This window comes from Prenolepis imparis, unplaced genomic scaffold (assembly GCF_030444845.1).
Source record: "Prenolepis imparis isolate NDT839.2.m4 unplaced genomic scaffold, iyPreImpa1.0 SCAF_10, whole genome shotgun sequence".
NCBI classification, from domain to species: domain Eukaryota; kingdom Metazoa; phylum Arthropoda; class Insecta; order Hymenoptera; family Formicidae; genus Prenolepis; species Prenolepis imparis.
Window position 1 is genome coordinate 13734583 of NW_028141168.1, and position 25657 is coordinate 13760239.

General features: G+C 36.7%; 3 protein-coding genes across 9 annotated transcripts in view; 1 reads left to right on the forward strand and 2 right to left on the reverse strand.

Moving 5' to 3' along the window:
• LOC145941311 (retinal guanylyl cyclase 2) overlaps positions 1-2338 on the reverse strand; it is a 49723-nt gene extending 47385 nt beyond the window's left edge. Inside the window, exon 1 of one of the 3 annotated variants that reach the window (XM_083047369.1) lies at positions 2101-2337. The gene's annotated coding sequence lies outside the window, so the exon portion shown is untranslated. Of the gene's footprint in view, positions 1-1716 lie in introns of all 3 variants that reach the window. The other 2 variants (XM_083047368.1, XM_083047372.1) reach the window with 2 other exon arrangements.
• A 7330-nt stretch (positions 2339-9668) lies between these two features.
• Positions 9669-15424, forward strand: LOC145941935 (kelch-like protein 10). Its single transcript, XM_083048364.1, has 9 exons — positions 9669-9853; positions 10350-10687; positions 11093-11424; positions 11902-12086; positions 12622-12833; positions 13230-13565; positions 14226-14348; positions 14633-14800; positions 15279-15424. Exons 1-9 carry the CDS (start codon positions 9669-9671, stop codon positions 15398-15400), a joined length of 2001 nt encoding a protein of 666 aa, XP_082904490.1. The 3' UTR covers positions 15401-15424.
• A 3415-nt stretch (positions 15425-18839) lies between these two features.
• Positions 18840-25657, reverse strand: part of LOC145941366 (protein FAM135A) — a 29746-nt gene continuing 22928 nt past the window's right edge. For 3 of the 5 annotated variants that reach the window (XM_083047488.1, XM_083047487.1, XM_083047486.1), the window contains 5 exons: positions 24757-25556; positions 23930-24245; positions 23104-23353; positions 22793-23020; positions 18840-22517 (listed from right to left, as the gene is read on the reverse strand). In XM_083047488.1, the coding sequence (XP_082903614.1) occupies positions 22312-22517; positions 22793-23020; positions 23104-23353; positions 23930-24245; positions 24757-25556 (1800 nt within the window). In that variant the 3' untranslated portion in view covers positions 18840-22311. The remainder of the gene's footprint in view (positions 22518-22792; positions 23021-23103; positions 23354-23929; positions 24246-24756; positions 25557-25657) is intronic. The other 2 variants (XM_083047490.1, XM_083047489.1) reach the window with 1 other exon arrangement.

The window sequence follows — 25657 nt, forward strand, 5'->3', positions numbered from 1 at the left end:
TGAATTGTGAATTTTGTTCCTTTGAGATGGCGAATTATAAAAGACAGATTAAAGACTTAATTTACTTGAAAGAAGGAGAACGAAAAATGTAAAATACGAGAGATCCCTATGTAGAGTAGCCTAGATATAGAATTGTGCTTAGTGTGGCATGGTTTATATTATATTAGTAGAATTATACATTATATAATATTTTTAATATTTATATTTTAAAACGAGACACACAAAAGTGACTGAAAATATTATTCATCTGTAGTTTTTATTCTTTTTCATTTTCGAAAAATTGTTAAAAATGAATTGATAGAACTGAAAAGATGTCGTTTTCTTTTAAATCTTTTTTGGCTGTTTTACATGTTTTTATTCATGTTTTATTTTAACAGTACGTCAGCATTTCTTTTATCAATCTTTTTTGACTGTTTTACATATGTTTTTATTGATGTTTTATTTTAACGGTATATCAGTATTTATTAATTTTGAATATCTTTTGTTAACATGTAATGTTATTTAAAAGTCACATAAAAGTATGATTTTATAGTATGACATGCTTTTTTTCGTGTAATTGTTTGAAATGTAAAAATTATTGGTCTACTTTTACTGTGAAGGATTTGTAAAACAATAAATTTTATTTTATTTAAATAAAATAAAAAATATTAAAATAATAAATTAAAAAAGCTATGATATAAAAATACAAAATCAAGTGTGAAAGAGCTAATACGAGTTAACGCAGAAAGGAATGACAGAAACATTTAAAATAATTAAAGAAGAATTAAAAATAATTTTGTTACGCCTCGCTTTTATTTAATCCTTTCATACCTATAAGTTTGTATGAAAATATTATTATTTTAAAAGAAGATATCTTAATTTTGCTAAAATTTGATCGAAAAAAATTTGAGAAACATATTTTATTTTTAGAAAGTGTAAGAGAAAGAATTAGACTCTCTAAAGTAGACTGACCTCTTTAGACTGCTAATATTTTAAACAAGTGGCCAGAGAATCTACTTCTCCGCCTATTTGTTCGCAAACATTTCGCGTTTCCTGTTCTAGACGTTGCTGTTTTGGCATCCGAAATCACATCGCTTAGCCGCTTAATTAATGGGTCGAGAGACGCGAAGAGGGTCGATATGCGAAGTGCGTGGGATATACCCGCTCGCTATGAACCGTCCCGCCATTTATCGTATAACGTAACCGGAGGAGAGACCGCGCATATTCTACGCGCGGCGTGTGTGGCATATTATCCGCTATACGCATTCCACCCCGTTCCCTCCCGAAATTGTCCATTCCCCGCGAATAAGTCCGCGTTTCTCACCCGAGCAATTAAATAAATCGCTCTTTTATCATCGCGCGCGTTTCGATTAAGAAATTAAACCTTTCCTCCTCGCGATTTCATCGCGGAGAAGCAATGTTTTCATCGGGGGAATCTTTGGATTAATTCCGGGGGTGGGGGACAGCGACGAGAATATTCGTCGGTCCTACTTTTGGCTGCTGTCAGGAAATTGTTTATCGCTATGGTATCCCTCAAAAAGAATTTCCACGTGCATATAGTACGGGATAGTAAGTCATATTTTCTCGGGGAAAGTTGACTTAAAGTTGTGATCCCGTAAATGTTCGGTACTTGTAATCGCCGAGACTAACGCAGACCAGGGTCTAACCACGAAGAGGGAAAAGCAGCTTTCAGTAGCCGTACACGCGATGTAAACGTGCGTGGTTGAGTATACTCACGGGACACGATCGGCGACAATGACATTTAAGTCACGTCTTCTCTCGATGCCATCGTACCCTCCAGATATATGTATACGAGAGAGGACCAATCGAAGAGGAGACACCGTCCCCTCGCGCGATCTCAAAGGCCCGGGAGTTCAAAGGCTCGTTCACCAGCTGACAGAGAGGAAGCCTCTCAAATGGTACACATGGCTCGAGGTATATCGTCCCGGCACCGGTCCGACAATAACAAAGTGATTAATCTCGCGAAAGAGAGGAAGAATCAGATAGCTCTCGATCGATAATTTTTCGCAATCTTATACGAGGCGAAGAGAATCGGCTATATCAGACGGCTTTCCCAACCCCGCGTAGCGCACATGTCTGACGTTTCGTTTTTTTTTTTACCGCGTGTCGCAGGCGATTGTCCCTGGCAACGTCGTCCTCCTCGTCCTAGCCAGTCCACCCTCGCCGGTTCACCCTCCGGACGCCGGGGGTTTCCCCCGTTGGCGCGCGCGAAGCTGGCACACGCCGACGATAAAACGGAGAACGGCGACGATGACGGATGAAGGGTACGCGCGCGTGTCGGAGCGTACCGAACGCTTCGGCGCTCGGTATCGAACTGACTGCGAAAGCTCTCTCCGAGCAGCGGCAAAGCTCTGGCCAGCTCACTCCTACTCTAGGCGAGACGCGCGACGCCGCCGCGCTCGCTATCGCGACGACGAAGAGAAGAGAGCGGCAGCGGGTCCGTCCCGGGGAAGCCGAAAGCACCAGCGCGCGCGTCAGCAGCACCAGAGGGTAGGCCAGATCATCCCTACCTACCTACCCCTTGCGCTCAAAGAGAGAGACAGAGTGTGAGAGGGTGAGAGGAAGGAGAGAGAGGGGCTCCTCATCGCCGCAGACTTTTCCCCTGGTTTCGTCGTCCTACATCCGAATTCTCTCTCTCTCCCTCTCTCTCGTTCGTGTTCTCCTCATTCACTAGGACATTTCGCGGATCGGAATTGAAACCCGACTGCGGTTTGATTGGCTGCCGTCGAAATGGGACACGCATCTCGGTGCGGTCAGCGTGTGCCTCTTCGAGAGGCTGTGGTCGAGTGGACCCTCATACGGTAGCTTGTAGGTCTTCAATTGTACTCAATTGTATCCTGCGAGATATATCCATGAGATGGATAAAAATTTTCTATCATGTTTTTTACTTATGGGATATGTAGATTATTCGATTTGATACAGAGGAGAGACGTAGGAACGTGAAATATATTCGTATATGCGTGTTTCTGACCTATAAAATTAGATGTTTTACGGTTTGTACCCGTTTATCTTTCGATCCTTTGCGTTCATTCCAGTGATATAAACTCGCATTATATGGACCATCACGCGACCATACTACAAGCTTTGTATGTTTCTATAAATGGTTAAAGTCACATCTTACTGTCTCGAATATCTCTATGCTATCTCGCGCGTTTCATTCTAATATATAATAAAATGCTAAAATAAGAAAGACTAATAAAAAATATATTGTAAATCTTATTACATAGTATGTAATATTATATTAATATCTCTTCTTTGTGTCCGCATTCATTATTTTGTGGTCTTTTTTGTCATTTTTATCAATTTGTTTCCTTTAATAATTTTCTTTAAGAAATTTAATAAAAATTTTTAATGCTTAATATTTAATCTACCTTTAATTCAGAAAAAATTTTAAGTAAAAAGTTTGTATTAAGTTAATTAAAGGTATTAAAGTTAAAAAAGTTTGTATTAAGTTAATTAAAGGTAATTAAAGTTAAAATTTAAATTGATGGAAAATTAACTAATTAATTATTAAAGTGATGAATGACTTTAGATCTAGAATTTTAATGAAAAGACATTGAGAATATTTTATTGCATGCGTGAAAATTGAATGTATACTAGTCTAATTTTATTGATTTTATAATATATAAGAATCGAGGAAAATGGGGAAAAAGGGAGAGATCTTTTTTTTATTTATATTTTTATCCGCGATATATAAGTTCTGAATTTTCTGTAGATTGAAACGAAAGTTCCAAATCCAATAAATCGGCCCTCGAACATATGAAATCAATACATGTTGGAAACTCCAACTGTTAACATAAGCATGAAAAATGTTGAAAGAATTGAGATGGTAACTCTTTTTATGAATAACCTAGATTATACGATGAGAGTAAATTTGGCGAGGGAAGAGAGATTGTGGATTTTGTGGTAGAGTTTACCAAAGTAAAGTTATGAACAATCTTGGGGCCAAAAGTATGGAGTACCTTCGCTAAGCTATACTAACTCAAACTAGTTAATGTCCGCAAATTAAAAGGGCAGCACATTTTCGAGCTACTTTAGTATTCTAGTATTTGTTGTAACTCTATCGTAAACTTCACCGGGTGTCTTCTCTGCCAACGTGTCGCAAATTATTAATTTTTAATCGAGATATAATTTGTCAAAATTGATCTAAATATTAAAATAAAATTATTATCTTCCGTTCTCTCGACTTACATAAGTGTCGCGATAATATATAATAATTGATAGCTTTGGTAGATAAAACAACATACTTAAAGAGGCGACTGTTCCTTTCGGCGTAGACGGCCAAAAAGTAAATTAAGCATCTCCACGTTGCTACTTTTCTCTTCCTATCCTCCGTTTGTGGTTCCTCCATTTACGGGAGGTATCCGACGAATTGGAATTGAATCTAACAATCTGATTGGGTGCCATCGACTGCGACCGTATGAAACAAAATGTGTGCGGGCTCCGATGATGCGCGTAATATATCTCAAGAAGCGGGCTTTAAAGCCCCCGCGAGTGATACATTTAAGTAAATCGCGCCCAAAGCAATTTTCAAGATTTGAAAGATGCGTGCCTCGCTCTTCTATAAAGAATTTTCATTTTAGCTTATATCCAAAATTTAATATACTACTGTCACTCACAAACTCTGTCATTTCGAAAGTTAAAATTAATTTTTTTGGTCCTGTATGTTTTTTTTTGCCATATTTTTGATTTTGCGCAAAGTAAAATATATAAAGAAAATTATTTATTTAAAGGTTTAAAACATTTTTCGATGGCTCTCTATGATTTCTGGATAAATGATTTAGATATATATACGGAAATGTGAAATTATTAGATTATCATTTATAATTTCTTTTTAAATTAAATATTTGTTTGCTTATAATATAATTTTTCTTAATAAATTAATAATAAATTAATACTTATATGCATGCCTTTTACTCTTTATGAATGTTTTGTCTTGGCATATTTTTAACAAAAATTTTACATTAGTTTCTAATTTCTTTATCACGATAAAAAAAATTTGATCAACGACTCTATCAGTTGCACCTTTATTACATTAATTTTTTTCAGTCTTTTTAAATTAATTTCTATAAATTCTCAATTGGATTCATGTCTGCACTATTGCTTGACTACGGCAGTGTTTTAATATTTTTTTTCAGTTAAAAACTGTGATATAAATTTCCACTTTTGATAAAAATATTAACAAAATCTTACTATTGTGCAAAATAACACTTTTTATTAATTTAGAAAGTATAATATAAATAATTTATAATAAAATAATATGATTTTTAAAAATATAATTTATAAAAAAATTAAAGAAATTAATTTTTTTTATTTTAATGGAATAATTTTCACACCTCTGTGAGAGAGATTTCTTTTTTTTTTTTTTTTTTTTTTTTGCTATTTTCTATAAAAGTCCATTGTCTGGAATATTTATTTATTTTTTTCAGTTTATTTTATTCGTTCGTTTTATATTGAATCTTGATATTAATAAATCGTGAGTCGCGCAAACCGCATTATATGAACCGCACGTAATGTGGTTATAAACGGGATCATATATTTTAAGGTGTCAACTCTGCGACAAGCATTATTTGCGTTAAAATACGCAAGTTAATTTATTACTACTCTTTTGATACGCTAGTGTAATACAAACTCACCCTCGTTAAGCGCAATTTTATCGGCGTCACTGTAAAATAAAACGTTGATTGTTCTCGCTACACAAATGAAAGTACTCTTATTAAATCATCGTCTCGCAATATAAACCCGTTGAAATATAAACGACAAGTTCAAAGCTTAAGTGGCATGACTGGGTAAGAATGCGACGTTTTTCCGAGCGAAAAGTCTCGGACGATTTATCTTAGTTTAGCGTGACAAATTTTTCGGGTCTACGAACATGGTATGTACAAAGATGGATTTAATACGGCTTTTCTCCTCTTCTTATCTCCCTCGTCCGTTCTCTCGCTAGCCACCCCTTACTCTGTATTTCTCTCATCTATACCGAAGCATTTCGCGAATTGAAATTGAAAGAATCTGATGATCGGATTGAATCCAAGTCGAACGTGCGAATTAGAACGTGTCCAGGAAAAGAAAACAGGGTGAGACTTTTACGAGATTTAGTTCTTAAAACAAATTATCAAGACTTTCAACTGATTGTCGTCTCTATGCGAAATTGTTGACTCGCCAACGACGTAAAATATTAATTGACAGTATATAAAAATATCTTCAATGAAATTAAATTCTTTTAAAAAATCAATAATAATTTCAATTGTTTCCCGAATTAATTTTTAACGTCGTTGTTAGGTAATAATATTTCATCCGATCTAAAAAAACAATTCGCGACAATTCTATACCGTCGACGTGCGAAATAAGTAATTTTTTTTTTTTTTTTAATTAACCTAGTGATACCACCACTCTCGTTTCCATCTTCTCGCGAGAGTAAACACGCGATTTTGAAGTTTCGGCGGTTTTCGGAATACGTCGATACTTCGTGGAGTATATATTTTTCCGGAGGACGATTGTCATAGTTGCCTGCTTGCCATATATACGCCAACGAGAGTTTTTTGCGCGTTCACCATGTTCGAAATTTCGGTCACCCGGGTCAAGGTCGTTACTATGTGTTCTACATCTGTGTCTATTGTGCGAGATTTCGAATCGCGTCGTCGACTAGTCGTTATATCCCGAAGAATATATCTCTTGGAATGACTCTGTATTTTTTGCCACCGGCTACCTTAATATTTAACTCCTTTCTAGCGCTCTGATTTATATTTAAATATTGATAAATTCGACATTTTTATTCTTCAATTACAAGAGCAAAATGATCTATTCATGTTTTAGAAAATATAAACTTTGAAAAAGAGGATTTCGTTTTAAAAGGATCGAGATTTTATATCTGACTTTTACACTTTTCACACAGAATACGTAGTATTTATGCGCAGTTTATATATCGGGTTTACAACTGATCATTATAGTGCAGCGTTATATCTCCTTTTTCCTACGATTATACCACAAGCAAAAGCGTAATATTCAATAACGTCATGCTCAGTCGTGAACATGCATATGCGCATGGTAGATTATGGTTGTATATGCGTAATGCAATTCCCCCTGCCAGGATGTCCACGCAAGAATTTGCATACGTATATCTTCAGAGCTCGGTAAAGAGGGATATATTAGAAACTTTTACATATAATTGCGCGTTGTGCAGATGTCAAGATAAACGACATTTATGACTGTTTATTGTACATAGAATAATAATCATTATTAATCTTGCCGGTTAATTTTTTATTCAATTTTCATATCAAAATTTAGATAAAGATCTGTCAAGAGACAAGAGCAATTAAAAACGCAAGAAATACGTGAGCTGTATCTTATATATTGGAGTTTGCATTTCCACGTATAAACTTGTCGGACGAATTAAGCTCGCGAAATATCTCACAGTTACAAAGTAATCATACTCCACACGACATTTCGCTAATTTCTTGGCTCTATACACGCGAATGAATTATCATATCAACGGAATTGATGTACCTTCCGTATATAGATCGAGTAAATTTGCTTACGTAAACATTCGTATGTGTGTGTACAGTGGATCTTTAGAGTAAAATTTCCAAAATCATACGCCAGTAACGAGTTAAGTTTTTCGTGTCAAGAGGTATCTAGGACTGTAGAGAAAAGAGAAAAAGAAGGAAAAAAAAGAATGAAAGAAAGAAAAGAAAATAAAATCCCTCTAACAATAAGAAAGAAAGAACGATAGAAGAAGGAAAAAAGAGCGCAGGAATGAAAGAGAAAGAATGATATAAAACTCGTTATCTATATATTATTTGCGGTGACAAATTGTCGGAAATAATTTTACGCTACGTTAAATTTTTTATAACATGCAAATGTCGTGTCGCACTACTTTTAAGCTTACGAGGGAGATGGGAGATATAAAGCGCGAAATAATTGAGATCGACGTTGTTTTAATTTTAAGTGAAGGGTAAACGAAAGAAAGTTGCAAAACGGAAAGAAAAAAAGAGAGAGAAAGAAAGAAAGAGAGAGAGCAACTTTTAAGCTTGTGGAAGCTGGAAGATTCTCTAAACGTTAATTAGACCACTGGTATATATGCATATTTTTTGAAGCTCTGAGACGAAATCCCCTTCAATATGTAAGTCGTTTCATCCGCGCGTGTCCGCTTTGAGCGGATAAAGGGTTTCATGGTAATACGAGGGATAAGAAAGCAAGCATTGCTTGCCAGTTCTCCGAATGCTTGTATTATTGATTCAATTTAAAGGAGTTTTGAAAGGTAGGTTCAGAAAAAATGATGCGAACGAAAAAATTATTTTTCGAAAAATATATAAAATATTTTACGGCGTATGGAGCTAAATAAAATCTTCTGAAAATCTTTATTATTTTTGTGAATTAAAAATTAAATTCACATTTAAAATTAATAATACTACAAAATTAATTAATAAATAAACAATTTAGTATAGATAAACAATTAATATTTTGAATTATTTTTGCTTTTAATATATTTTAACATATTTTAAAAGTAATATTTGCGTGTAATATAAAAAACACAAGAAATTCTCGAAAATTTTTTGGAAATTCTATATCCATCTAGCTAGAACAGAATGTTACTCTTCGTAATCGATAGATTAGAGACATCCGGTTTACCCCAGAAGACCAGATGCCTTTGCTTTCCTGCTCCGTCATCGTGTTCCTTCATTTTTGCTTTTATCTCATAAACGGGCGCATTATCAGAACCGAATGAATAAAGCGGACAAAAGAAGGCTCTTTGTAGAATGGCATTGAAAATCTACTTGAAAGTTTCTACCTGTAACAATACCGATATAATCCCTTATTAAATCTTCTTACGAACCAAATACCAAGCTTATACTTCCTCTTTTTAGTTTAACCTTTATTATACTTCAAGGATTAAAGTTCATTTTTAGATTATTTGGTTTTTTATTTCCTGTTATAGGACGTAAAATGGGTTAGAAACGTTTTATTCACGAGGGAAGTTATTTTTTGAAGCAACGAGACGTGTGATAAAGCTTCCATGCTTCGTAACAAAATTCTGATAAAATTCCGGTGAAATACCTGTGAAAACGGGATATATTTGCAAAAGTTCCTGCAAAAAAAAAAGAAGAAACTCTTGATTAGTTTTTGCTCGTTATTAACATGAACTTAATTACGAAAGTAGCGTGCTATCACAAATCAATAAGATTAATGGATGAAAAATATGAGATTGATAGAATCTGCCCGATAAATAATCATCTAATTTGTAAATCTTATAAATCTAATTGATAATGTAAAATTGTATCTACATAAAAAAAGTATGCACATTTTAATAAACATAATTATATTATATAATAATTAAAATATTATATAATCATATATTCAGAAACAATATTATTTTGTATAGTTGCATTATATAAATATATAGATTTGGCGGTCATTTGCTAATGAAAGAAATGCATCGAGTATCGTTCAATGCGATTTTTTCGAGAGATCGAGGGACATACGATCAAAATCGGGCAATTTTTGGCCGTCGTTTGTCATGGCCGCGCGTCTCCACGCAATCGTATCTGTCAAGAGAGTGAATACGCAAGCTGCCGACTGTTGAGCGGAAGCTGCGAAGCAGAAGAGGCGGTGGGAAGCTCGGGGACACACGTGGTGACCCAACGGGTGCACGTGGACCCCGCCACGAGGAGATGGACGTTAACAGGATGAGCTACAGGAGATCGTCCCACACTCGAGTGTCACGCGCCTCTACTTTCGGCTTCAGCAAGTTCCTCAAGCAGTCCAGGCGAAAGCAGTCGGCGAGAATCAGGAAATGCATGTGTCTACCGTCCAATTACGCCCTCGTGGAGTTTCCCGTCGTCTGGTCCGAGCTCAGGTCGGTCATAATCATATGCTGCCGTAATCAAGATCATCTGCCTTCCCTCCTCCTAAAACGCGGCGAGGATTATTAACTTTCCCTCTCATTGGGACGATGCTATAGGTTTCGAGATAAAATCGTACAAGCTTGCGAGATGTTCAATAACTTCTAAGAAAACCAGTTTTATTCACTATTTTTAGCAACTTTTTTTTATAAAATAATTTATGAGCTGTTATTGCATTTTTTGGAGAAATTTATATTTAAAAAGAAGATTAATAAGTTTATAAATTAGCTATGTGTCATGTACGTTTCTCACGCCATGATGCATGCGGTTGAGATTTATATCACTATGATTTTAAAATTAACTGATCCACGTAGTCGAATACTTTATCGTGTTTTTGAATAGTCAAATATAAAATATTCTGTTCGTTTATCCATTCTGGATTTCTATAAATTTTTAATTACAAAAATACCTGCAACGTTCTCAGAATTGTGACGAGTCTATCGGCTTCAGGGCTAACCAGCAGCTGTGTGACGGCATCATAAGATGCCCGGGGGATCAAGTATTCCCAGTTCATCGCGCCATATTATCCGCGGTGAGCCCCTACTTCAAGGCCCTTTTCACCAATAGTCTGAAAGGCGGCAAAACCGAGACCACAGAAATCGTCATCAGTTCTGTACCCGGTGAAATCTTCGGCCTGATCCTCGATTACGCCTATACGGGCACCTGCAACATAAACGCAGACAATGTCGAGCAACTATTGCCGCTCGCTGATCAGTTTGAGGTCCTCGGAATCGTTCAGCTCTGCTGTCAGTTTTTATTACAGGAGCTACGACCAGAAAATTGCTTGGGTAAATTTGATATAAAATAAGCAAGTCTTATATAAAAATAAATATAAATATAAATATAAAATATAAATATAGATATAAAAATATATAATATAAAATATAAAAATATAATTGTTTTACAATATAACACTATTATTATTTTTTTATTATAATTACATTTATATACTTTATATAGTACAATAATAAAAATATATAAATGTAAAATAATAAAAATATTTTATTATTTTATTAACTTAACTGATTATGCTATTTAGATACACGATAGTACAAAAATTGTATTTCTCTGCGTTTAAATTATTCGCTTGTGTTAAACTTCGATGTTAATTTTCAAGATCCATAAATTCCTTATATTTGTGCTTGAAGTAATTTACATACTTGTGGTCATGTTAAGGTATTTTATGGCCACAGGTATTTTCAAATTTGCACGCCACTACTTCTGCCGCGATCTCGAGAAGCAAGGCCGTAAGTACACACGTCACCACTTCAAGCAGATACTGCAGGAGAGCGCAGAATTCAAGGATCTCCATTACGACGAACTGGAGGCAATATTGCGCGACGACGAGCTCAATGTTAAAAGCGAGGAGATCGTGTTTGACGCCGTCAAGACGTGGGTCGAAACTAGAGTAGAGAAGAGACGTGTTTATTTACCGAGGTTGCTGAAATGTATACGTTATGGCCTCATGAGTCATAAGTATTTCATTAATAACATCGTCAACTGGAAGCTCGTCCAGAACGATGAAGTAAGCACCTTCGTCATTGTTAACTCTTAACGCATTGTTTCGCTTTACGTCAACAAAAACAATGTTATAGGTTGATTTGAGCATTTCCTCGTATTTATTTATTTTGTAAAGAAATATTTTATTACGACATTAAAATAGATTAACACACTATTTCACGGATATTTATCTGTCTTTTTACCGATGAAGGAATATTAAAGTAGAAGGTATATTGAAATAGAGAGTCGAATATTATATGTATATACAATTATTATTTTTTTTTAAATAAAGTCAGTGAAAATTAACGTTTAAAATTAATATTAAAATAATCATTTAAAATAAACAAAAATAATAATTAAATATATATAATGTAATAATTAAAATTAACATTTTCTTTATTATGAGTGACAATATTTCTCTGGTCTATTTGTTGTCTTTGATGCAATTTTTGTTTTTGAGTAATATTACATTAAATCTCTCTCTGTGTTCAAACTTTTTAAGGCATGCCAACAAATATTGCTTCCCATAAATGCCTATTTAACCGAACAAGATGCGAAGCAGAACGGCGGGGAGATTGATCTAAAAAATCCCCTTGCGAGACCCCGAATTCCGTACGAAATTCTCTTTGCGATCGGTGGATGGAGCGCTGGTTCGCCCACCAGTTTTGTAGAGACTTACGATACAAGGTACATCGAATTTTACGACAAACTAATATTGCATAACTGTAATTTTCATAAAAATGAAAATTTAAGGGGTCCAAAAATAGTGTCGCATGTATACTGGACTTTATTTTTTTTATTATAGAGTTTTTATCTAAAACTAAATAAATATTATTGTATATTAGATAACGACACAAGATTTTTCTCTTTAATATCTTCCTTCGAGAAAAATTTTAATCTGAAAAGTATATCCTAATTTTTACTTGAATTATTTTATAATTTCTGTGTGCTATATTTATTTTAATATTTTGTTAAAAACGCCTTGACATTTTAGTGAAACAGATGTCATTATAAAAATAAGATTGAGGGATATTAAGAGATAGCATGTTATAGAGAAAAAAAGAATAAAGTTAAAGAGAGCATGTATACTGGCGTAATGCTTTGACGTCAATGGTAGGGACATCAATTTCGCAAAAACGCGATACTTTAGGTCGTTTTATATGCAGAAATATCGATGCCTCGAGAATTTTGAATGTGTAATCTATCTAAATGTCAACTTTAGAGCTGACAGATGGTTTGTATCAGTGAACACGGATGTAACACCGAGAACTTATCACGGACTGTGCGCCCTGAACAATCTCATCTACATGATTGGTGGATTCGATGGCAACGAGCATTTTAGCACGGTGCGATGCTTCGATCCGGTAATGAAAGAATGGCGAGAACGAGCCTGCATGTATCATGCCAGATGTTATGTCAGCGTTTGCACACACGGTGAAAGAGTTTTTCGATCTCATAAAATAAAAATAAAAATTTTTTTTCGAAATGGAATACACTATGTGTATCCAATCCCTCTCTCCCTGCTCTTTTTAATTAAATTAGAAAATTATCAGCCAAATTATTATTAAAGCAACGGTAGAATTCTTTTACGAGCAGAGACTTTAAAAGAATATAAAGCTGCATTAAAAACTGGAGATAAATAACAAGACAAATAGATGTACATATAAAAGATTTATATAGCGAGATAAAGATATCGCTTTGCTTTTCTCGCTATTGCTGACTGAATAAATCATTCCATTTTTTGGCAAATCTAAGATCGTTTGTCTCGCGTTATTTTCATCATCGTCTTCAACTCATTGCACTCATTGTTCCGGCATCGGCGGCATTTAGGCGGCAAGATTTATGCGCTCGGCGGATACAATGGCCGCACAAGAATGAGCTCCGGCGAGAGATACGAGCCGCAGAGGAACCAGTGGGAGATGATACCCCCGATGCACCGGCAACGATCGGACGCGAGTGCAGCCGCCCTGCACGACAAGATCTACATCGTCGGCGGCTTCAACGGCCAGGAGGTCCTCGACTCGGCCGAGGTCTTCGACGTCGAGACCAACCAGTGGACCAACATCCACTCGATGATCAGTCCGCGATCCGGGGTCTCCCTCGTCGCCTTTCGCGATAGCCTCTACGCTCTCGGTGGATTCAGCGGTGTCGCGAGATTGAGTTCCGGTTAGTTCCGTCTCTCGCAACCTCCAAATTATGCGAGAACTTATTTAATTACTCTCCTGATATCAGTCGCGACCAGAGTAAATAGTAGAGAGATAAGTTTTCTGACTAATAATTCCGACTATCAGCAATTGCGACAATTGCAATAATTTGAAATTGCATCTCTCGAGCATTTCGACGCATATTACATTGGAGAGAGAACAATGTTTTATGTTAATATAAATAATTAATAATTAATAATTTTGATTTGCATAAATACAGAGATTTTATATTATGTAAATATTTCGCACAGCTATTTTGTTCGCGTATAAATTTAACGTATAAAATAGATGCTATTAATATAAATGCCACGTTAATCATTAATTAGTCAAGAGAAGTTCTCGCAGGTTTATCAGGATTTAGTTTCGTATGGAAATGTTCGCGGAAGCCAACGCAGTCTCGTTTCTACTGTAACTATGTCGTTTACAGAACGATATCGCGTTCCTCCAAATTGCACGCTCGGTGTGTATATACGTGTATGTGTATGCTGTAGTATTTACAGATACCTGTAAATGCGCGACTGCATGTTAAATATTTTCCACGCGAGCGTTTGAAATGACTGGTCTCCTACATGCGCCGGAAAGAGTATGGCACGTGGAAGAAAAACAAATATTTATTTTTCAGGAGAGCGTTACACCCCGAATCATTCGGACCAATGGCACGAGATCTCGGAAATGTTTAGTCCACGCAGTAATTTCGCCACGGTGATACTCGACGATATGATTTTCGTCATTGGCGGTTATAACGGTATCCCGAAAAACAAACTGTTTTTATAATTCTCATCTATTATTCTCGCCTACAAACGATGAAAGAAAAAAATACATCTCCTTTTCGAATAGTATATTTCTCTAATAAATTTTAATTTACTTTATTTATTATTTATTTACCATTATTTTAATTTTTCGCTCACAAAAATTATCATTAAAGTGGGATTTTATTTATATATATAAAATTGTGAATAATTTTATAAATTTTTAATTAAACGCGGCTTACGATATTAAAAATGGACGACGTTATTAATAAATATATAGGATCGAGTACAATCGCGTACGTCGAATGCTACGACGCGGATTATAACGAGTGGTACGATGCATCTCCCATGAATCTCAGTCGAAGCGCTCTCAGTGCCTGTGTGATAGCCGGTCTGGCGAACGCGCGAGAGTATTCCTACCTCGGCAAAGCGCGGGATCTCGGTCAAGGTGAGCATAGCATCTGGACCCGCTTAGCCTTTGTCGCGAAACGCCTCAAAGGAGATGATTAAAGTTTCGACTATGACGGTCCCCTCAGCGTCTTTATACATATTTACGATACTCTCGCGAATGTGGACCAACATTCCATGATCGACCCTTTCCGCATTTCTGTATTTTCGATGCAGATGCGTTATTGCATTATGCGCGATCCTCGTAAAAGCGTCATTGACAGAGAGCCAATTGCGAAGCATTTGGAGATTATCGTGTTATGTTCTCCATAAAAACAGAGGAAACATCTGTTAAAATACATATGTATATATTTCGAGTGCAGGGAAGCGAATCTGAGCAAAATATGCACCGCGATGCAGCCTTCGAAATATGCAAAGAGGAACATTTATTCGGAAATTGCTTGTTTATCGCGACTCTTCGTCATTTTTACGCGAAGAGGGGGGGGGATCTTGAGTTAAATATGATGTGATTATTTTAGGGCAAGCAACATCGAAGAATCAGGAAAAGTCTGATCAACCTGCCGAGGATTCTGCCGAGACTAATATTATAATTTCCGCGGAAGAAAATGGACAGATTGATATAAGCGAGTCGGTACACTGACGATGATATCGGAAACTTCTACGAGAAAGAAAAGATAATGAGAAGGCCCGATTAAACATCGTTAAAAATTGAAGTGTCAGTTGACACGAGATTGCCTCGTATTTTGGACAAATTTGGAAATGTCATTAAAAAATGATATTCTGTATATTTAATGGGTTAAACAATTTCTACGCTATAATCAATAGTAGACAATTAATAATAAATTATCATAATTACGGAAAATGTTACATTTAAAATAATGATCTCACATTAAAAAAACATTTTAGCGAAAATTCAGAAATATAAATGCTTTTAATATTACTGACCGTAAAAATTATTTATCCAACCAAAATATGCAGAATATTATTTCTGAATATAACATTTGCGAATTTGAAAAAAACTCTGCGTTGCCTTAGCCGACACTTTAATCAGTTTAAATTGCTTGAAAGAATGTTGAGCGTGTATAAACAGTAGGGGAAAAAATATTTCAAGAGGGAACGAATTCCTCCCCCTGGACAGAAAAGAACGAGCGTTTTAATTGCTATATAGTTCGAGAATTAGGCTAAATGAGCTTCTTAAATTGTACAACGAAATCCAATTTGCCGGAGACAGGACGCAAACAAACCAAGGGTTTAGTTTAAAGGACGAAAGATAAAAGGGAGGCTCGTGAGATCGAATCGCGTTAACGAGTTTTTGTAAATGTTTTTTTAACTCTTCTCTCTCTCTCTCTCTCTCTCTCTCTTTCGCGATTGACCGTAATACAGAAATTATGCGATAGTTGACGTGAATTATATAACGCGTCAAGAGGTTTCGAGAGATTTTGCGTGTTCTCGAATTTTAACTATAATTTTTTTGTAAGCGAGATATTTTTTTTCCACATTTTTTTTTATAAATCTACTTTCGACTAGTGCCACTCGAGTAACGAAAAATTGTGTGACGAGAATTACACTCGTGACCCGAAGCGTACGTTGTTATTTTTTATGAATACGTTTTCTAGCCTTACACACACGCGTATTGCGTTTTTCATTCGTGATTAATGATATATATACCTACCATGATCTCTGTTATTTTAATCGAATTAAATCAACTTCTTTACTCAAATGCTGTTACTTTTATTGTCACTCTCATCTCCGTGATAAATATCTCGAATTAAGTTACTCAAGCTCTCTCTTTCTCTTTATAGAGAATATCGATTGTGTAGGTAAGGTAAACAAGCTCTCACAAGTGTTGGCGAATAATAATGATGTAATGACTTGAGATTTTTTATTAATCTATCTCTTATTTATATGTATATGTAGATTTATTCATTCTTTTTATACGTATTTATATGTTACGTATAATGTGTACATTGTTACTTCTTTATTGGTGTTTCTCCTTTAATGACGACGATATATCCTCTGTTTAAATCCCATACGATCTCTCTCTCTCTCTCTCTCTCTCTCTCTCTCTCTCTCTCTCTCTCTCTCTTTCACACTTTTTCTTCTTTCGCAATTGATTTGATGAATGATTACGTGGTGGTGTGGCTATTTAGTCTATACGATACGCTCGATAATCGCGACATGAACCGAATACGGTAGCGAGTTCTCCTTTCCGAGTATCGATGAATACTTCGACGCACGTTCCAAAGCGGAAAAAGAGAATCGCTGTCGGACTGGCACTTTCTCAGGCCCTCGGCGCTCAACTTTACAGAATCGTTTCGAAACCCCCAGCCATTCCAGTTAACGACTCTTTAATTTCTTCTTTTATTACAAATATAAAAGATAATCAATTAAGAATATTTTTAAGAAATATTTTTATTTTTAACGGCTCTCAGTATTTAATAAATAAATAAATGTGATTTTTACAAATCCGGCCAATAGAGCCAAGCACGAAATTAATTGAGGGTACTTTGTAATCTCAAACCAAGAGATACAGTACCTAAAAGATTAGAATTAATTTTCGTGCTTGGCTCTATTGGCCGGATTTGTAAAAATCACATTTATTTATTTATAAAAGATAATGTAGAAATTTTTGATGCGAGTTTAACTTACTTCAGGGAAATTTAAACGTTTAAATTATATGATTGCGTTTATATATATATTTCGAATTTTTGTATTATTAGAAAACAAATTTTAAGATATAAATATTCGTATAAAATTAAACTAAATGTCACAAAATAATTTTCAAAAATGTATAACAAATATTCTTCACATTTTGATCTCTACTCTTCTGTACGATTTCATATTTTCATCTATTTACTTTCAACCTATATACGTCTATGTCTTCGTTCCTAAGAAAGGCTTTGTGAAGATTCGATGAGAGATCGGGCCAATTCAATATAAGTGGAATTTTTAAGATTGCGTTCCTCAATCATTTATCAATTGTTTTAGAAGTGGCCGTTGTATAATTTATTGGAGAACTCGCTATATGTGTATTCGCATATGTATATGTACATACCAGCCAGAATGGCGCCACGAGATAGAGAAAAGGAATGAAATACACCAATCGTAAATTACACAAGGACACATTCACACTTGCAATAGCGATTTCATGTCCCTGAAATAGTCCGATCCGAAGAGAAGGTCTCTCTCTCTCTAAAACGTATCCAGAAAATGGAACGCGGAAAATGCTCGGTCGGATCGATTCTCCGATAAAATACTCCTAGAAAATTGTCCCTTAAGTGGTAAGTTAAAAACTTAAATTTACACGATGAGATTACAAAGTTAACGACTCGCGCGACTTTGAGGGAAGGAGAGAAACGCGCGTCGTCGAGTCGATTAGAATGCAAAATGACGAATATATTGAGTTGAGCAAACAATAGGACAGCAATGAAAATTCCCTCTTTGATCGATGTTTCTGGCGAGGGGGCATTTAAATCGGAAAGGCTTCTCGCGTATCTCCGAATCACCCATCCCCGGGTTTTTTTTTCCGCTTCCTGCGTCGTTTGCAGTCCTCTCTTTGTGCATGATTTGCGACGATTTTCACCGATAGAAGGAACAAAGAGACCAACAAGACCTCACTCTCGCGATTGATCCGCGATGCGTCATCGGCGGAGATTTATTCGCAGTTGAGAAAACAGGCGGCGATGGCTATTTACCTGATAAACGTGTCGTTGCGGAATAAAAGTTTGATTACGGACATACATAATATAGCCGGAACATATATAAGTTTTTCATTCACATGCATATTCGTCTGACGTTCATCGATGGCGCACACGAATGTCATAAATTTCTGACAGAGACCAGCTGACGTAGACGAACGCTGCTCCAACTTTGAATTGTGATTAATGTTGCACGGTTATTTAATCACATTTTTAGATCTCGTACATCAAATAAATCTTATATGATAGAGGGTGCGAGCTTTTTTTTATATAAAATCTATAAAAAAGAAAACAATTCGAGAGTAGAAAAGAAGGGAAGGGGAAGAGGGGGAGCTCATCGATCAGTGTCGGAAACTGATTCGACAATGCTTGACAAAAATATTAAACGCTACAATCGTCTTATTGAAAAAATCAACATATTTATCAGATAAACAGCCTACTTCGAGATAGTCCTATTAAAATCTCAGCGACGTAGACACAAATAAAACGATAGAGAAATGTTTCAATACGCAGATTTTTGTGCTTCGATTCCGATTTCTTATAGACGACTATCAAATAGACTCTCAGAATTCGGAGGAATTATTGAAGACAATTATTGGCGGCGGGCTCGATAAAACAGTACTCACGATGGCGACATATTATAAGACTTTGCATCAGCAAGTACAATTTTGCATTGCACTATAGAAAAGAAGCATTGAGAAAAAAATTTCGAATTTTTTGCTAAAATTATTCGAGAAGTAATATAACAAATTGCCGTCATTTTATTTTACAACTTTGAAAATATGTCGAGAATATTTATAAAGTAAAAAAAATATTCTACATTCTCAAAATTTATCTATTTTGTCGCGATATTAAAAGAGATAAGAATTTTAGGGAAAATAAAAAATAATACAGTTTAATTTCTACGTAGACAGAATTGTTTTGTAATTATTTTCCTACGCATTCTTTTACGAACAGTTTTCAGTCTGATGCAAACTTGCACTCGCTCATGTAATTCTTCACCATCTCACGATTATCAAGCTCGCATTTGTAATAATATTTATATATACGATCGCAATATACACGTTAACGGTGGTCGTAGGTAATCGTTTTATGACGATACATATGTAGACGTACATACATACTTTTTTTACGCATGTAAAAGATGGATTATATTGAGTGATACGGATACGAGTGATACGGATTTTTACGTACGATATTACGATATTACTCATATATCTTGAGAGCCGACATATGATCCGTGTGTGATCCGTTTTAACGTATGCGTTACGACAGTGGAATCGCTGTAAAAATCATTATTTTCTACGCGCACGTTTGCGCTCGGGACAGTGTGTATGTTTACATAGAGATTTGTAGCGCGAGAGATTGCGGAGTGGAAAATTATGAAGGGCTATCTGTCATGTGCACGCGTTTTATCTCAGTAAAACATATGTTATAAAGTAAATTTACCTTATAATGTATATTATGAAGTAAAAGTAGAAAATGTACATCCATAACTAGATCTTTGGAGATAACGAAAATGAGAGAGATAATTCACAATTTAATGAGTTCACGAAAAATCTCAAATCCTTTTAATCTTCGGGAATCGATAGCTCTCATGATTTTTCACTCCACAATTGTTGAAACTCGAAATAAAATAGACGCCTCGTACTTCAACTCTGTTTATAACAATTATAATCTATTGTGGATATATGTACATTCGCGATTAATGGAATTTATTTATTTTATATCGTCTTACATCGTTCACAAATAGGGACATACAGTCGACATATCGTGTTAAAAGTGTTAAACGCACACATTCACATACAAACATCTAACATATATCCCTCTGTTTGATTTTGGGAATTTTAGTTCTTTCACAAACAAAAAAATTCGTAACTGTTAAAGTACGAGACGTCATTTTCGTGTCAATTGAATTGCTACGATCGCGTAGCTTGATACACAGAGTGCATCAGAAACTGTCACTTGAAGTTTAACGATAAAATCTTTGGTGAATTTATAAAGTCCAGTTTTTCAAAAATATTCATTTTTTTATCGCTGCAATTCAATATAAAATATTAAATATCTGAGAATAATGAAAAATAAATTAGAAATAAAAAAATAAAAAGAATAAAATCAAAAGGATGATGCGTCATTCAATTCCATCACAGACTCCAACCAAACCTTCAATCTCTAATAAATAAAAAAACATCATCAATGTTCTTTTACATTTCGGTTGAGAAGATGTTTATGTCAAATTGGTCCAAGAATTTATCGTTAAAAATTTTAAGATCAACGATCCTGAGACACCGTGTAGAGACTTTAAAGTGATCGACAAAAGCCGAATCTCTTCGCTCGTGTTACTCGACGACGATCTCGACGGTTATATGCGCGACGGCTTCGCGTTTCTCGCCGCTCCATTAATATATGCGATTACTATATTTTTTCTTCTCACTTTTTTTTTCTCGCGATTTTTTTTTTTCATCGATAGATATTGTTCTGAGCAATTGAGATCTAGTATTGGAGGGATTTAATATACCTGAAACGTTAGTCACTCCCGTCGCATCATCGTCGCGTCCGCGCCCTGGATACTTCCGTCTTCAGGGCGCGATTTCACTGCACTCGAGAGACTCGTCGTTGACGAGAGGAGACTCCCGAGTCCTCTTGTTGACGTTAATAACTGATAAACGTCCTCTGCACGATCGTGCACTCTTCTTCGCGTTCCTTCATCCTCAGCTGCCTCGCTTTGTATCCTTATCTTTTCGCTTAATCATTTTCTTCTTTAGATTTTTTTCTCTCTCTCTTTCCGCATCGTACTTGGCTCTCATCCATCCGCTCTCCGCACTCAATGCACTCAGCACTCACACTTATCTGAGGATAACAATTGACATACGTTTCGTAACTTTCCTATGCGACTAGACAATGTGTCGTTGCATTGTCTTACTTTTATTATTATTTTTTTTTATCATTATATTATTATTATTATTATTATTATTATTTTCTCCTTAACACGCGTAGAGCTCTACGTCGTAGAGCTTACGCTGGTTGAAGACCAGAGAGTCTTTTAATTTTTTCTTTAAAGTACGATACTTTAAATTCTCGACTGTCGCAAGTGTATGAATAATAATTCCTTCCTTTCGCGATCCATTTCTCACGACGATGTTGACGAAGCCGATGTGCTCGACGATCGTACCGTGTTTCCTCTCGTGATTGCTCCGGTTTACTAGGCCGCCAAACGCGCTCATTCGCAATTCTCGTTCCGATCTCTTCGAGATTGGTGGAGATTCGATCATTCGACTAGTGACGCGTTAGAGTTTCCCATACATATACTTAATTTTCGCATTAGCTCGCATCGTTTCTACGTTTTTTTCTCGATCTCCTCTTCCCTCTTGGTCGAAGAGCGTCGCTGCTACTACTATTATCTATTACCATCATCACTACCACACTGCGGAATAGGTCCGTTTCACGGCGAGCTACGGGTACATTCGATTCTGAACTCTCGATGAACTCTTCGTATCGCGAGAGAATCTAAATTCGACCGTTTATCCGCGATATCCGTGATCGATATCAAGATGAGAACCTAATACGGCGATTGATACTAAAATTCAACAACGACGCGGGTCGCGTTTCGTGTAAAAAAAGATCCGATTGCCTCGCTTCGAATCGTTTCCACGGAAGAGAGCAGCTCGAACGACGAAGGAAGAAACGAAGCAACGCTCTCGATTCCGGATATCTATAAGTTACACTAATTACGAGATCGTCGAAGACGTCGCGGAGAACGGGCGAGCACCAGCGTGTCCAAGCGTACCTTTTCGATATAAGCCTACAGTTTAATTAGATTTTTTTTTCCTTCGTGCGCTAGACAGTCCTTTCCTTATCTGAAGTACTTCAGTCCCGCCACTAGCATGAACTTCTCGATGAAAAGCTCGGAATCGAGGACGGCGATATGCGCGGCACGGCCAATCAGGGCGTTCGCTGTCGGCGGTAAAGCATGATGCACGTCGTATCTAACGAGGCTGACACCGGATGCTGACATGATGGGGTACAGGATGTTGTGCACCATCTCGCGATACGCGGCACCTGGAAACATCGGATTATAATATATACTATATATTATATTATTAATATAATTTTTAATATAAATATTTAATATAATATATATAATAATTAATAAAAAAATATATCTGATTTCTAATTGATATATATTTGCTTTCTCGATCAGAAAAGATTAATAAAACAGTTTTTAAAAATTATAGACTCCTCTTCACTATATATTTGTAGCTTAAACGATACTTAATTCTGCCGAATAAACGAATGGCATAAAAATATAACAATCGAAAAAATAAGTACGATACCTTGATCCGTTGGATCTCGAACTGCAGCCTTGCAGAGCTCGATTCGAGCGGAATGCAGGGGGACGTATCGATCCTGGGCGCTGCCGCACAGCAAAACGTGTTTGAACTTTTGTAGATTGCTCTTCTGGCTCAAACGGAACATGAAGGAGCGTCTCACGTCCGACGAATCCTTCATGGCCAGTTGCAGCAGCGATCCGGACTTCTTCCACTTCTGCATGAACCACATGCCTGCGCGAATTGACGAAAGAATTACGAATTGTTCAGGATGTTCTCGGTCTACATCGAGGAAGGGCTATAATTATTAAACTTACCCGCGTTCACCAAACCGCTCGTATTGTAGAGAGTGCCTAAATGGGGTCCGCTCAAGCTGAGGAAGGTGTGCAGACGAGACAGAAGCGGCCGCAGCTGCGGTCGCGTCAGGGCGCTACGGATGATTATGGTCCCAAGGGAATGCCCGATGAAGCTCACCTTCGTCGGATTTAGGCCCGACGATTCAATGTGATAGAGGATTTCGGCCACCAAGCGATCGGTCATCGTCTCGAAATCGGAGAAGGTGTCGCCCTTTCATACATAAACGATATACATGACAATTCGATATACTCTTGATTGCCTTTAATTTTATCGAAAAAATTTTTAAGATCTGAAATAAGGCTCTAAAAAAAAATGTATATATAATTTATATATTTATTTATTCATTTATTCACGGAAAAAGAAATATTAGCCATCACAGCTGTCCCTATATTATACCTAAAATTTAGTTATCATGTCTAAATTTTAACAATGGTAGCTAATATTTTAGCTATAGTTAAACGCAGAATTCTTTGTTAGCTATGATAGCTAATATTTTTTTTTTGATGAAAATAATTATTTAATAATTAAAGTATAACACATTTTATGAAAAATATGAATATAATATTTATATATAAAATAATATATTCATATATTAAAAATAACGATATATAATATTCATATATAATATAAATATAATATTCGTATATTAATCGTAACAACGTTAATACCTCAATTAAAAAAATATGCACACTGAATTCAAGAGTATAAGACTAAAATTAAGAAATATAAATATTTCTACACGAGTGTTCCGAAAATATTCTGATGATTAAAAAAATAATAATATACCTGATTTCTTTCGGACATGAGAAAATCCAAGTGTGCCCCGGGCAAACCTAATTCCAAATACGTCTTGACGAGCCGGAGATCGGCAGCGTTTCCGTCAAGGCCGTGGACGCATATGATGAGATGCGCACCCTCCGGCGAGAAGAGCCGATACTCGTCGCTGATGTGGAAGTACGGCAGGGTCGAGGCCAGGGTCGGATAATCACTAAGAGGCACATTCGATCTTAATGATTGAACCGACGGCGAGGAGTTCAGGAAGTCACCGTATCCGAGGGAATGGGCACGTTTATGCAAACGCAACTGTGCTTCCTCGCGCTCTCTAGATGATAGTAAGGTAGACAGAGAAAAGAACTTAACTATAAACGGAAAGATATAGGTGAAAAGACGCGGAAGCGAAATGCAAAACGGCACCTAGCGGAAATGAAATCCTGAAGATCGTCGTCACTTATATCGCGCATTGAAAAATAATTCGGAAAAAAGAAGAAGAAGAAAAAACACCACTGAATCACAATTTTGATAAACCAAATTTTAATATCTAAGATGTAATTTGTGTGAAATTGCTTTTAAAAATAAATCAATCATAATAAGATTCTCAGAATAATTTAGGCATGATTTTCCAAGCTTGTTTCTAATTTAATTTGATTAATCAAACAATAACAATATCAAACTAGGTCAAACAATCTAAGTTTCATGAGTTATTCAGCAGGGCGCGTTTTTCCTTGAAACTTCAAATTAAAATAAAAAGTAAAGCAAAGTTTCATAAATACTAGGCTTAAGGAAGCAGTTCTAATCGGGAGACGGCTGACATCATGCGCGGGAACTCGACGTACCTGTAGATCCTGCCCGAGAAGCTCATCTGCCGCTTGAACTCCTCCTTGCATTTTTTGAAGTTGATAAAATCGTCCTGCGTGGATTGCAGCAGCTCCTTGCCTTCCTGATAACAGTCCAGGCAGATGTCCCTGGTCCCGCCGTAGACGCTGTCCCGGTCCCGGTTCCGTTGCGGACTGCAGGGCGCCGTCTTGTTCTGCTTCGGGCTCCTGGTCTGCTTCACCGTCTCGTACACGTGGTAGAGAGGATTGTCGATCGGAGCCGGGGGATCGCGAAACTCCTCGGGCGGCGGCGGCTCGTCCTGGAACATCTTCGGCGGCGGCAGCCGCACCTCCTCGTACGAGTGCTCGTCCACGCTGTCCTTCGCGGTGATGGTGGGACGATCCTTGCGCGGCACGATCTTCGACAGTTTCTGCCGCAACTGCTCGCTCGTGAGCTTGGCTTGATTGCGACGCTGCTCCGAGCTGGAGGTATCGCCGCTGCTGACCCAGCCCGAACACTCGGACGTGAGGTTGCTCGAGCTCGAACTGGGCGTGGGACTGCTGGGTCTGGTGGACGGTGGACTCAGGAGATTGGGAATGACCGGCAGATTGTTGCTCAGGTTGTCCTTGCTATCTCGTATCGGCATGCAGGGTAGAGAGACCGCGCTGCGTGGCACCACGACCTTGTTCTGGGCCACCGGCACACTGGCGCATCGTAGTCTCTTCGCGTTCGGCGCTGGAACTCCGACACTCGTCGACGTGTCCGACGGTGTCGTGCCGTTCGTCGTCGGTGCTTCCAAGGGTGATTTTATGGGTTCCATCTAAGTAGCGAAAAGAATTATTAAAATATATAAATAAAATTGTATATAAAGTAATAAAATTTTTATATGTATGTATATATTATAAGTATAATATATGTTTT

What these genes read in the sequence shown, in the direction of transcription:
- LOC145941935 (XM_083048364.1), top strand. Translation starts at nt 9,669, where the DNA reads ATGGACGTTAACAGGATGAGCTACAGGAGATCGTCCCACACTCGAGTG. An exon ending in ACGACCAGAAAATTGCTTGG is followed by an intron (nt 10,688 to 11,092) that starts GTAAATTTGATA and finishes TTATGGCCACAG; the next exon opens with GTATTTTCAAATTTGCACGC. An exon ending in GTAGAGACTTACGATACAAG is followed by an intron (nt 12,087 to 12,621) that starts GTACATCGAATT and finishes TGTCAACTTTAG; the next exon opens with AGCTGACAGATGGTTTGTAT.